Genomic DNA, 15,113 nt, shown 5'->3' on the forward strand with positions numbered 1-15,113 from the left:
ACTTTTAAGAGATACTGAAAACACATTTAATATTACAATGATAAATGAACTATGAGGACTGTGGCTCGGCTGGACAAAATTACATAAACTTTAAATGATTAACATATGTACTGAAGTATTACATTAAATGTCTTAAATATGTCTTTTATTTCAATACTAGTATTTTTTTATTTGTTAAAGAATATGCCATGTAGATGATGCATGGCTCAAGCATGGAGAAAAGTATGTCTTAATTAGAAGACCCCCCCGAAGAAAATTATATAAAAAAAAATTCATATGTTCCCGTAAGCCAACATGCCAAAAATACACAGGGCTCCAACACTGGACCTATAAACATTTAGTATAAAACATTGATCATTACATGTTGTGTTTCTCTGGGTCATGACTGAGTGAGCACTTGTGAGTGATCATGTTTACAAACAAACCTTTTATTCTTTTTATTTATTTTTTTGTCCTTTTTTTCCATTTTTTTAAGTGTCATCGGATGACCAGCATGATTTTTTTAAATCTTTTTGTGGTCTGAAAGTCTAATGTATTCACTTACAAAAGACATAAGAATTGAATGAATACTTTATTATCAAACACTATATACAACATAGGTTGCTAATAATACAGAATTTAAAGAATGTTCTTTTTTTATCTTATATTTCTTTGCCATCCAAGAAGGTATAGTACAAAACAATATTCTAATCTAACATGAAATGTTATCTTGTGTATTAAAGGATACACAGTATCCACCAAACATACTGATGCTTAATCCCCCTGCTTCAGGTTGGAAAGCCACTGGCGACCAGGAAATTGGGTTTAAAAGGTTACCCTACCTGGGCCTTAATAGTTTATGGGGAAAAATAAAGAGGAAAAGACAAAGCGTGTGAGAAAAGAAGAAAGCCAAAGAGACTTCAAGTGCAATGAGCAGGTTCAATTTTGCCCCAATTTCCCAATCTCTAAACATTATGGAAAATCTCTATAATACTGTATTATTTTGGAGTTTCCTATCTGATTGTTTCTATATGGATACAACATTTACTCCGTTGTACTACAATATTGATAATTTAGTTGGTCATAATTGTTTATCACTGTACCTTTGTGTTTAAGAGGGGGATACAATTTTTTTAAGGTACAAAATAAAACTGCTACTTCAAGACAATAATAACAATAATAAAAAATGACTATAATAATCTTAACATTTATTAAAACTAAAAGCAATGTTAAGGCTGTTAAATACAATAACACCCATCAACACGCAATCCTTAGAAGTAGCAGTTGTGTTACTTAGGTGTTACTAGAGGCCATATTTCAAGAAACTAACATAAGGTTTCTTATTGTTTCATTCCATAATGGCTGTGATCAATTACTGCTACATCATCATTATAGAAACCAGACCCCGAACTATTGAAGGTAGTTTTTGTGCTAACACTGTAAAGTTGCGGCATGACAAATTACAACATATGAATCACATCGTTGTCAATGTAGCCTATGTGACAGTATAATATTTACTTCTTAGGTTATTGGTCTCTGTGCTTTATTGTACTTTATTGTATATACGACATAAAAAAAATTGCATAATACTATTGTTCTAGATTAAAGCAACTCAGGCCAGCACATTGATTTTTTGAAGGCTCTTGTTACAGCTCCCACTGTATTCATATCTCTAGGAATACATAATTTAGACAGTTAGAAAATGGCATTGAATAACTATGACCATTTATGTATGTCTGTATTGTTCATAGAAATATATTAAAAGTTATTGTACTTGATAATTTTTTTTTACTTTTTATATTAAACATAATCACAGTTTGTTAAAGTCTTTATTAAGTAAAGTACATTTGGTGACTATGAAGTGTCTGAGTCACGTCCTTTGCTATACATCAATAATAAACAAAAACTCAAGGCACCCTGAAAAGTTATTAAGCGTCCATATTTGATTCTTCCAATGTGACAATAGGTAGCTGTCCATGAACACAACCAAGATTTGATTTACTGCTGGAATCAGGTCTATCAACAATTTGGTGTTTTTGCAAAAACACATTGCGGTATCCTCAGCACAAAATATTTCTTAGCAGTGCATATACAAGTTGGTTGAGCGTTTTTCCTTACAATCTATTGGGGACAATTTAGATTATATCTAAATTTTAACAGATTTTCCATGTACATCTTTATTTTGGGGATACAATTCATTACTTAATTGAAACCACCTAAAGGGTCAAATGAAACATACAATGACTTTCCGGCATCTGACTTTCTTTTGAAGCTGGCACTTGACCATCATAATTTCACATAATTCTTCCAAGATTTAAGAAAAGTCAATTCAAAACCAAGAATAATGTCCGGTATTATGTCCTTGCTGATGCACATGTTGTAGGACGGTGGACCAAGAAGATGCTCTATAACTGCCTCCAAGACAGTTTAGCCTTGGGGCAAGTTCATATTGTATATAAAATGCATGAGTTGTAGAACAGCAAAATCAAAAATGTAGCACCTTGGAGTTCAATGTATGGTTTTTGCCAATGTTTTAAATAGTACAATGCTCTGGACTCCGGATGAATTCAAATATATTAAGACAACAAAAAATAAAATAATCTAAAAAGACTCCCTCATACCCTTTGGTACTCCCGTAGTGCATGTAAGAGTGCTTAGGAGAGTCATTGAATATTGTCTTCTCAGATAAACATGTCCTTGCCAATTTTGAATAAATCCTCTTGTGTTCTACTGCATATATTATCACACCATCTAACAGTTCTGTAAAGTGGTCAACAAAGGAGAAATTCCTTTTAGATTTCACTTCCATTAATATCCATATTATCTGGTTCATGCTGCCTACGTCGATCTGCACAGACAAAAATGTGTGCCAAATAGGTATTTTCATATGCCCAAATGCACAGGAAACTTTAATTCACTAGTGCTCCTATTTATATTTGGCATTTTACCAGGATTTAACGTTCTGGAATAAAAGCAACTTCTAAATTATAATATGTGAAGTAAATATTCTTGTGGAATTCATGTTCGCTTGAAAGTGGGAAAATATATATTAAATGCAACAAAAAAGGGAGAATAAAAACAAAGAAAATTTGTTCCTTTCTTGGGTGAAGCAGTTAGGTGGATCTTTGATGTTCCAAGACCCTGTTTTTCTGCAGTTGGTCTGTGAAATATGCTGTGCTATAACGTCAAATGCATCGCCAGGAGAAACAGAAGGATCGTTAAAAGCCAATTTGGTATCCTTGGTGTTGGTGCTGAATTTTCGCCACGGGAAGGCTCAGCTGATTCATGAACTGTGTCATCTGTTCAAACACAAAACAGACATTTAGTTGCTTGACTGGAAAGTTCACATGACTCACGTTTTGCATTTTAAGGATAATTGTTTCTTATTTTTAGAAAACACATTTTTTATCCAAATATTATCAAAATAGTATTTATTTTACTCTAGATAAAGACTGTTTGACAACTCATAGAAATCTTGAAATAATAAATGACATTTCATTTTTATTAGAAAACTGATGTTTGCATGCAAAATTTTGCAAGTAATTATTTACAAACAATATCTGCTATGTCAAAAACAGGTAAAACCCCCAATATGGTGAAACAGCCCAGCTAAAATTTACGTAGAGGAAAACATGTCTGAAAATGACCTTGACCTCATGCAGTATAGGCTGCATAAAAAGCAATACCCAATTTTGTTTAGCAAAATTTCTCCCTTCTTAGGCTCATGCACCCAGAACATGTATGTTGGCACAGACGCTTAGGCACCAAGCATGCCGTTGTATGCCTCTATGCTGCACCATGTTGTAGAGGTAATCTCTTCTCAAAAAAAAAGTTCAAAAGGGTAATGGTTCCATAATACATCATCTCATGAAACATGCCTTGATTTTTTTTTTCAAGTTTTAAATGAACATGACAAGAAAATAAACCTCTACTTGTGTTGCTACAGTTTCAACATTTTTCTCTTTATTTTGCCATCTCATCACTCCATCTTGTAAAAAGAGATGGTCTAGAATTTGTTTCTGCTATTTAGAATGTTCTTCAATATATTAGCATATGCTCACCAATGTTCAGCCTACACTATCACATAGAACGCACTGCACAAGATGCATTACACCATTTATTTTGCTAACATATGTTTCTTTACAGTGTTATGTAGCTAGACAATATGTTTAGCATCAGTATATTTATATTGCTACTCTAAAAGAAAATCAGATTTCTCGTTCTTTTTCAATTTATGCTTATAGCATATACAAAATATTCAAAGGGAACATAGCTTGTTGAACATAATATTTTCCAGTCCGAGGAGCAGAGAAGACATAGGGTTCGATTCAGCAATGCATTTTTACCACACATCTGGCAAAAAAAGGTTTGAAAAGTCACATTTTTTTTTCTTTACACAAACCCGAGGTTGTGCAAAAATATTTTAATACATTTTGCGTGTTTACGACATTCTCGCCCCAGTTCTGACAAAGTGGACAGAGCTGGAGTAGAACAAGGGCAGGGTGACCTGTTTGTCACATTCGTAATGAGTTGTGGCATTTGCTATGCCACAAATCTGACTCCTGCAAAAACTGGAGTAAGACTTGTGGTGAAGCGTGAATAATGGTGCATGTCATTATACAGCTTGCCTGCTTCATTAAGAGGCATGAACCTCTTAATGAATCAAGACCATCTGCTCCAAAACGCCCGCCGCATCAAGACTCATGAGGGAATTTCCGGTCTTGAAGAGTCACCGCCAAATAATTTTGTTTGAAGTATAGTTTGCAATTTATGGCTGACAGCTATCTCTAAAACCATCCAATGGACTCCTAAGTCCACAATGAGAAGGGAATTACAATAAAATTACAATCTATATTTAATAATTTCCAAAAAAACAGAATTTTAATTTTGCTAAGTTTCTCCTTTCTTTATATGCTGGCTTCAGATCAAAAGCCATGTTTAATTTGTCAGGTTCCCTTTGAGGCAGAAAGAAGAGTTGAAATTACCCGCAGTTGTCTTCAATATCTATCAATGGAGGCCAGACTATAGGCTATCATAAGACGAGGCAGATAAAGGGAGGAAGCACAATAAAATTAAGGTGGTCTACAGAACAAATTGGTAATAGAGTGTTCCGTGTGCATAGACTGTCGTTGTTTTCGGCAGTCTGCTGAGAACAATGACTTTTAGTTAAGCTTAAAAATAACTACTCTAATAACGAGCGTTTTTGCATATTCAGCGCGAGATTGGCAGACTATTTACACCTGACCGTTATAGGCAACCGAACTTTCAGAAGAACGCTCATTGATGATAATCTGCCATTGTAAATGCAGCCTTCGGACTCATTCACACATCCGAGTTTCAACATGTACATAAGCAAAATGTTACCAGTGTCATCAATGTATGGCCCATGTATCTGTTTTCACTATCAATGCCATCAGTTTTTTCACAGATGGATAAATAAATGCTGTAAATGACAAAGCTTCACCTATACTTTACAGTGTAAAATACAGACAGAACACAGATGGCACACGGATGCTATACGAGTGCGGTAAGTGTTTTTCACAGACCTAAAGACTTGAATTGGCACTTTTCATCAGTGATATCAGAGAAAAACGGACAGGACATTCTGAATTTTCCACAGACACACAGTCAGTAAAAAATCACTGAGATATGAATAGCAGCATAGATTATAATGGGTGCGTGCTGCATCCGTGAAAAAAAAGGATAAAACACGGATGTGTAAATGAAGCCTTAAATAAATCTGTAAACAAAAAAGTAATGGAAAGAAAAGGGAATAACTACAATTACAAGGAATTGTGTCAGGGAATTACTTTTTATGCAGATCCATAATGATCTTTAAAGTGAATTCACAAAAAAAAACAGATATTGAAAACTTTATCAACAATGACACTGCAAGATAAGTGATTATTCTTCCATGTAATTTTTTTCTGAGGCATACAACATGCTGTACATATTGGGAGCCAAAAGCATTCAATCTCAAATGGTAGTACTATACTGGCAGTAATTAAGTACTAAAAAATAAGTTACAAGATAAACGTCTTAATCAGGGGCACATCAATAAATGCATAAATTTTGGTGTGAATATGAAAAGTCTGAGTGGCTTCGCTAGTGGGTTTAGAGGTGTCTGTTTCTCCCTGGCCTTATGCCTGAAAGGCCAATGTCACATAAAATTCCCATCATAGGCAGACAGTTCTATCGTATATTTTATATGGGGCCCAGAAGTTTCCTATAAGGTTCTTTTCACCTTTGCATTGTGGCATCTGTTAACAACGGAAGCCAAAGTGCATTGTCAGATCCATCACACGATGGACATTACCAGTACCTAATGGACCTGGTCGACTCATAATGGTGTCCATTGTGTGCTGCCTTGTTTTATTAAAAGAGATGGAGCTCTCTAAGGAACATCAGAACCGAAGATTACTTCTCTGAAACTGCGATAGGGTTCTAAAAACTGTAATTCGAGCATTTGTGGGAGGAAATGGAATGATGCGTCCCAATGATTATGTGCTAGAAAGATACACCGAGTGATTGCCAACAGTCACAGCGGAGAGAGGAGAGGATAGCAAAAGAAACACTGTTTTAATAAATCTCCCACATAGTTCCCTTTATGTTTATCCAGCAGAAACCCTTTTATTTTCCTTTAACAGGCATAGATTTTTACAAAGGTTCTTCAAATATTAAACACGCGCCCCTGATAAATCAGATTATCTGGTAAGCTTATTGATGAATCGCTCTCAAGATAACATTGTTTTTATGAAATCATCATTGCATAAGACAAGTGCACAATGCTAAATAACATTAGAGAGCAAATTCTTCCACCATGCTTCAGTTATTCACACAAGCTGCTCAGACTACTGTGGTTTCCAGGCACAGACAGCTGGAGGATTGATAAAAGCAAGACTTGTAATGATTTTCAAAATTTTGAATGCTGATTTTGATTGGAGGATCCATTCAACATAGCGGCTCGCCCAATCACCAATAGCTAATCAATGTAAAGCCGGCCATAGATGTAATAATGCTGCCTGCTGTTGTTCAATAGCAATAATCTATGTAAAAAGCGTTTATGAGTTCTGAATCCCAAAAATGCATACACCATCTCGGCAAAATATTTAGAATTGAGAGTCCTCAGTGGCACACTCGGGACCGAAGTGTGCTGCTGCATTTCTATGCAGCTGAATGCTCCAGACCCGAGTGCTGGCGGCAGTGCCGGGTATAGATGCGCGAGTTTCTCGCATCACACTCGCAAGTGTGACCCCGGCCTAACTGAAAAGATGCTAACAGTTAGCCATTAAAAGGTATCAACCACTGCGGACTCTCAATTCTAAATATATTTCTGTTTACTGGCTAACATGGTACAAAGATATATATCTTTCCTGTACACCATCTCATACATATTAAAGTAAAACACACCAATTTCGCTAGACCTGGCCAACCATCTTATGTGTCTGGAGTTTCCCCCTTAAGAGCTTTGGGTATGTGGAATTTAATGCTCAATCTTCCTATTCCTCAACTCTTGTTATTGAGAATATGTGAACATTCATATGTATGGGGGTAGTCAGGTGACAACTGAAAGGTGTACAAGCACTTTTTGAAGAGCATTCCCATCCGTAATGTAATAATGGACATATATTAATTTATCAGTAACGGGCAATATCCAGAGTTTGATGCACTGCTCATTGATACCAAAACTTAGCTACAATATGATGACTATTATGATTTATTTTAAATTGGAAAAGAAGATTACAAGTTAAGATATTTACCATCTTAAAAACCCATGAACAATTAGAAACTATTTTGAAACATGAATGACAACGGTTTCTATATAAAAGATGAAAAGCAATTATTTTAGCATCATAGTTGAAATGATTATTGTTACCTCCCGGAAAATTTGACGTTATGTTTATGCCCATCATTACATGTATTACCAGAGCAAAGTCAGACCATACTGGTTGTTACTTTGATTAGTTTCTCAGAATTCACCATGCAATTTACAGCTTTACTACAAGGCTGTGCATACGATAGGGCCGATTCAATGGGGGCAAATCATCTTGATGAGGAGGACTCTTAACCCCTTTCTGACCTCGGACGGGATAGTACGTCCGTGGTCAGAAGCCCCGCTTTGATGCGGGCTCCGGCGGTGAGCCCACATCAAAGCCGGGACATGTTTTGAACAACTGACATGTGCCCGTAATAGGAGCGGGAAGAATCTCAATCTGCCCGCGCCTATTAACTAGTTAAATGCCACTGTCAAACGCATACAGCGGCATTTAACTACCGCTTCCGGCCGGGCAGCCGGAAATGATTGCATCGCCGACCCCCATCACATGATCGGAGGTCGGCGATGCTTCAGAATTGTAACCATAGAGGTCCTTGAGACCTCTATGGTTACTGATGCACGGTAGCTGTGAGCGCCACCCTGTGGTCGGCGCTCATAGCACACCTGCATTTCTGCTACATAGCAGCGAACATCAGATTGCTGCTATGTAGCAGAGGCGATCGTGGTGTTCCAGCTTCTAGCCTCCTATGGAGGCTATAGAAGCATGGCAAAAGTAAAAAAAAAAGTAAAAAAAAAAGTGAAAAAAATAAAAAAAATACAAAAGTTTAAATCACCCCCCTTTCGCCCCAATCAAAATAAATCAATAAAAAAAAAATCAAACCTACACATTTGGTATCGCCAAGTTCAGAATTGCTCGATCTATCAATAAAAAAAAGCATTAACCTGATCGCTAAACAGCGTAGCGAGAAAAAATCGAAACGCCAGAATTACGTTGTTTTTGGTCGCCGCGACATTGCATTAAAATGCAATAGCGGGTGATCAAAAGAACGTGTCTGCACCAAAATGGAATCATTAAAAACGCCAGCTCGGCACGCAAAAAATAAGCCCTCAACCGACCCCAGATCATGAAAAATGGAGATGCTACGAGTATCGGAAATTGGCGCAATTTTTTTTTCAGCAAAGTTTGGAATGTTTTTTCACCACTTAGATAAAAAATAACCTAGTCATATTAGGTGTCTATGAACTCGTACGGACCTGGAGAATCATAATGGCTGGTTAGTTTTAGCATTTAGTGAACCTAGCAAAGAAGCAAAACAAAAACCAAGTGTGGGACTGCACTTTTTTTGCAATTTCACCGCACTTGGAATTTTTTTCCCGTTTTCTAGTACACGAAATGGTAAAAGCAATGATGTTGTACAAAAGTACAACTTGTCCGCAAAAAAAAAGCCCTCTCATGGCCAAATTGACGGAAAAATAAAAAAAGTTATGGCTCTGGGAAGGAGGGGAGTGAAAAACGAACACGGAAAAACGGAAAATCCCAAGGTCATGAAGGGGTTAATAATCAGGTGAGGGGTGTAATAGCGTTTGCTGTTAGGTGCGCCTTGTCCCAAATATTATTTCAGCAAATGCCGTCACACATCATGAATTTTACAAGTGGGGTTCACCACGCCCCATCTCTTTTCCAGAATAGCTTGAACAAACCAAAAGTCGTTTTTTTCGCAGCCTGATGTTTTCCCCCAAAATGAGACTTATCAAAGTTTTTTTTTTTACACCAGAAATCTGTTGGAAAAGCTTTGAAGAATCGCCTCCTATATCTTTTGCAGGGGGTTTCTGCTCAGAATGCACCTGAAAAAGTAAAGCATCCCATAAAATAAACATGATAACATTACTTTGTACATATTTAGTCCAATGTCACTTCTTTTAACCTCTTCAGGAAAATTGGTTGTTTTGCCTGAGAAAATGTTTACACAGTGCATCCACTTGAAAATTCTCATCAAAAACCACTTCAAACGGAATACCCTCTTTGGGCTATCCGCATACAACCTATTTTAGACACCAGTGCAGCCGCCAAATTTTCCAAGACATAGTCATTTAAAGAATGGGTATTTGGAAACCCTTAAGTGGTAAAATAAGGGACATTGGAATGCACCTGAAAAAAATGTCACAAAAGCACCCCATAAAATGAGCACAGCAATGTCAAAACAGCAATGATGTGCACTTCTTTCTTCTGAAACCCTGAAGCTCTTATAAGAAGTAATATGCTCATTCTTCGAGTGACTTCAGCTAGGAAGCTGCCCGCTCTCTATACTTCACGTTATAGAGTAAAAGACACTGGCGGTGGAGCAGCTGCAAGAACAACGGCCACACCTCCGGCAAAGTGGCCTCAGAAAAATGACTGATTCTACTAGGAAAACTAGGCGGAAATGCTAGTATCTACAAGATGCCTTATGCACACAGTCACTGAGCAGAAACTTAAAATCTTTGAAGCACTTTGGGATTTGGTGAGTTTCCGCACAGTTTCCTTTTAGTAATTTCTAATACAAATACTCCCCAAAAACTCTGAGCTCATAGCCAAAATCCTCCTTAATAATTTGGAGTTGGTATTCAGTAGTTTCTGCTCTAAAAATGAAGCAAAAAGACTCCTTGTGCAGATAGCCTTATTCATTTTTATGGGAAATCCATTTATATAAGGAAATTTTGAGCTTTTTTTTTTCCTGAATAAGTTTTGAAAAATACATGTCTATTTTTTTTAGCGGATCCTGATGGAATTTAGTCTAAACTAGGCATTGTCAAATAAAAAGACTGCCAAAAAAGGCTTTAGGAAAATCTGTTTTAAAACTCTTCAAAACTGCTTCAGGAAAATAAAAATTCTTCCAAAATCTCCTGAAGGGTATATGCATACGGCAACATTTAGACACTGACGCCGCTACCGAGTTTTCTCAGGCAAATCCACGTTTTCCTACGCTTTCCATTCTAAGGCCATTATCACACTAGCCTTTAATAGAGACGAGTGCTATGCGAGAAAACATTGCATAGCACTCGGACCAGTGTTAATTTATGGGGCAGATCACATCTGCAATTATTTTCTCATGCTGAATTACTAGTAGATTAGGGAGACAAAAAGTGCATATAGGGTCTTATCCTCAGATTAAGTGCAGTTTTTTAACAGGGAGTTGCTCACCTGATGGTGTAAGGCAAAAAACATGTGCTTATCTGCTGCTGCAGATCCACGGGCTGCCCACGCGACCTTCTCAGAGACGTTGTGCATGTGATGTCTTTGTGGTATTTTCCTGATGAAGAGGTCAGATAGACCTTGTAATGCGTTGAATAAACCACCAGAGCTTTTCATTACCTTTGAATCTGTATTATTGTGGCAGTGCGGACTTAATCCACAAACTATCCTGCACAACGTCTCATGCTGAATTGGCATCTGAATTGGCATGCGAGAACAATCGGCTCACTCGCACCCATATAAGTCTATGGGTGCGAGTGACAATGCACATCACTCGGATATCATCCGAGTGTGGTGCGATATATGCCAACGCCGGCAGTGGAGGAGATGGAGAAATTACTTTCTCCACCTCGCCCCCAGAAGTGCTCCAATTCGCTCTGTGCGAGAGGGTCAGACCACAAAAGCATGAAACTCGGCTTCCGTTCACAGCAGAGCAGGAGCCGAGGGTCATTAGCATATCGCATCCGATGCTCTCGCTAGTGTGACCCTGGCCTAACTTCACTGGCGTGTTTGCCATTGTTCCTGTGGCGACTTTCACTCTATACTGTTAAAGAGGTTGTCCACTATTAGGACAACCCCTTCTTAAACTAAATGTTCAGCCCTGATAACATAGTAACGCCTATACTCACCCCCTGTGCCGGCGCCATTCCAGCGGTGTTGGCACTCGGGGTCAGGGGGCTGTGATGAGGTGGAATGACATGTGACGCCCGGCGCCCAATTAACTCTGGCCTCACTGCCTCTGCCTTTGTAAAAACTGAACATGAAGAGGAAGACAGGGCTACAGCTGACTGCAGAGTCCTTTTCATGTTCAGTTTGTCTTGAGGTGGAGACAGTGATGCCAGCGCTGATTTGACGCAGGGTGTCACATATCATTCCACTACATTACAGCCCCAGGACCGTGAGTGCCAACAACGTTCGAATGGAGCCAGCATAAGAGGTGAGTATAGGTTTATTATGTTATCAAGGCATAACATTTAGTTTAAGAAGGGGTTGTCCTAGTAGTGGACAACCCACTTAAGTATAAAGAGTTAGGAGCTTTCAGCAGAATCTGATCAAATAATGAGCATGTCACTTATTTTAACTGCTTCAGGGTTTCCCAGCCCTAAAGTGGTTAGAAGAAGTGATGATAGATGTAACGTGCACAGCAATGTCGTTTTGACATTGTTATGAGCTATGTTAATTCTATGGGAGGCTTTTTCTCACTGTGTACACATACCCCAAGGGTGTGCTCACACTGAGTTTTTTTAAAGAATTTTTGGAGCAGAAACCCTCCAAAAATCCCATGAATGTTAATTCTATGGGAGGCTTTTTCTCACTGTGTACACATACCCCAAGGGTGTGCTCACACTGAGTTTTTTTAAAGAATTTTTGGAGCAGAAACCCTCCAAAAATCCCATGAAGTTTAAAAACCATAGGTCTGCTTCGAAAATGTAAAAAAAAAAAAAAAAAAAAACCTCTGGGTAAACACCCCCTATGGCTATGTTCATAGCAGAGAACAAAAGAGTTAAACAATGATGAGTTGTTCAAGCCAAAACAACTCTCCTGTTTTTGGTAGTTTGGGGAAAAGTTTTTACTTTCCTGTGTTTTCTGAAGAGGTTTTAAGTGATTTTGAAAAGTCTTGAATCATTTTTTTCTTCAATTAATCTTTGCAGCCTTTTCGTTAGGTAGTCCGCGTTTAGAGAGATGTTCTTCAAGGTCTACTTCAAAGCAGTGACATGGAATTTCTTTTTTTCCACCAGGTGTTTTTCAAAAGCTCAAAAAATTCTCTAAGGGTATGTGCAGATGACAAAAAAGCACCCCTTAAAAAGGACAATGAATCAAAACGAAATTACTGTGCACATGTTTTGTCTTATGTTACTTCTTTCAGTCCCTTCACTGTTTGGAAATACTCACGCAGTTAAAAAAAAAAAAAAAAAGTGACAGGGTCATTCTTGTGGTGGCTTCTGCTCGAAAGCTGCCTGCATTCTATACAGGGAATATACATCGAAAGACCCAGGTGGCATTTTTCCGAAGTGGCTGCTCCTGGAAAAACTCAGTGGCTGCACCAACATCTAATAAATGCCTTGTGTCCATACCCAAGGGCTATGTGCATATGAACTACTCAAAACCAGAGGTTCTGCTCCATTTCTGCTCTGAAAATCAGCAAAAATGCTCTATGTGCCGATACTCTAGTAGTCTTTCTGCTGGATTTTGGGAGAAGGAACTGAGCAAAAACTGATTTTTTTTTCGGAGTTTTGAAATTTGGAGGAGAGCTTGGAATGTTCCATTCACTTTCTGCTCCAAAACATTCTAAAAAATTTCTGTTTGCACATACCCACTTTTCAATTAATGTGAGCTCCAAAAGCTCTTTGGCAAACTGTGTGCACATAGCCTTAGGGTATGTCTCCACGTTCAGGATTGCATCAGTCTTTGGTCAGGATTTTATGCAAGTAAAATCCTGACCAAAACTGCACCTGAGGTCACTGGCAGGTCACCTGTGGTGTACCTGCGTGTTTTGCTCATAGTAGCAACATGCAGCGTTTTGAAAAAACGCACAACGCATGCGTTTTCGCGGCAAAAACGCATGCGTTTTTAAACGCATAGTGGAGTCTGGATTTCATAAAATCCCATCCACTATGCTGTAACATCTGGACGCTGCGTTTTTGACGCAGCAGAAAAACGCAGCGTCAAAAACGCAGCGTTTCCTGAACGTGGAAACATACCCTAAGGATAATTGCACACAGCATCTTTAAGATGCCGGTGGTCCCACCGAGATTTTCCTAGGCAAAGTTGTTTCAGGCAAAAGTTATCAGCCCTTTTTCTGAATTAGCTATGCTGACGGTTTTCTCATAGATGTTGTTGCCGCTTCACCCCAAACATGTTTTCTTTATTTTAAACTGTAACTAACAAGTGACTTTCGTGTGGAAGCTGCCCAAAGAATGAACAAACTACTTCTTTGAACGGCTTCACAGTTTCCGAATCCTGAAATAGTTAAAAGCAGTAACAAAACAGTGAACATGGATGAAGCAATGTCATTTGTTGTACATTATGCTCATTTTTTGAGGTGGTTTTGAAATGAAGGTTCCAAGTGAATTGCAATGTGGATTTCATATATATATATATATATATATATATATATATATATATATATATATATATATATATATATATATATATATATATATATATATATACACACTCACCGGCCACTTTATTAGGTACACCTGTCCAACTTCTTGTTAACACTTAATTTCTAATCAGCCAATCACATGGCGGCAACTCAGTGCATTTAGGCATGTAGACATGGTCAAGACAATCTCTTGCAGTTCAAACCGAGCATTAGTATGGGGAAGAAAGGTGATTTGAGTGCCTTTGAACGTGGCATGGTTGTTGGTGCCAGAAGGGCTGGTCTGAGTATTTCAGAAACTGCTGATCTACTGGGATTTTCACGCACAACCATCTCTAGGGTTTACAGAGAATGGTCCGAAAAAGAAAAAAAATCCAGTGAGCGGCAGTTCTGTGGGCGGAAATGCCTTGCTGATGCCAGAGGTCAGAGGAGAATGGCCAGACTGGTTCGAGCTGATAGAAAGGCAACAGTGACTCAAATCGCCACCCGTTACAACCAAGGTAGGCCTAAGAGCATCTCTGAACGCACAGTGCGTCGAACTTTGAGACAGATGGGCTACAGCAGCAGAAGACCACACCGGGTACCACTCCTTTCAGCTAAGAACAGGAAACTGAGGCTACAATTTGTACAAGCTCATCGAAATTGGACAGTAGAAGATTGGAAAAACGTTGCTTGGTCTGATGAGTCTCGATTTCTGCTGCGACATTCGGATGGTAGGGTCAGAATTTGGCGTAAACAACATGAAAGCATGGATCCATCCTGCCTTGTATGGAGCATCTTTGGGATGTGCAGCCGACAAATCTGCGGCAACTGTGTGATGCCATCATGTCAATATGGACCAAAATCTCTGAGGAATGCTTCCAGCACCTTGTTGAATCTATGCCACGAAGAATTGAGGCAGTTCTGAAGGCAAAAGGGGGTCCAACCCGTTACTAGCATGGTGTACCTAATAAAGTGGCCGGTGAGTGTATATCTGGAAAAGTTTTCCAAGAGTTTTTGGAGCAGTTTTTGAGGAGGAT

General features: G+C 38.4%; 1 protein-coding gene across 3 annotated transcripts in view; it reads right to left on the bottom strand.

The window, feature by feature from the left end:
- Positions 1–1,789: 1,789 nt before the first annotated feature.
- The window catches only part of EFNA5 (ephrin A5), a 553,489-nt gene continuing 540,165 nt past the window's right edge, over positions 1,790–15,113 (bottom strand). For all 3 annotated transcript variants that reach the window (XM_077289986.1, XM_077289975.1, XM_077289994.1), the window contains one exon: positions 1,790–3,278. In XM_077289986.1, coding sequence (XP_077146101.1) covers positions 3,157–3,278 — 122 coding nt within the window. In that variant the 3' untranslated portion in view covers positions 1,790–3,156. The remainder of the gene's footprint in view (positions 3,279–15,113) is intronic.

The sequence above is a fragment of the Ranitomeya variabilis genome, chromosome 1 (assembly GCF_051348905.1).
Source record: "Ranitomeya variabilis isolate aRanVar5 chromosome 1, aRanVar5.hap1, whole genome shotgun sequence".
NCBI classification, from domain to species: domain Eukaryota; kingdom Metazoa; phylum Chordata; class Amphibia; order Anura; family Dendrobatidae; genus Ranitomeya; species Ranitomeya variabilis.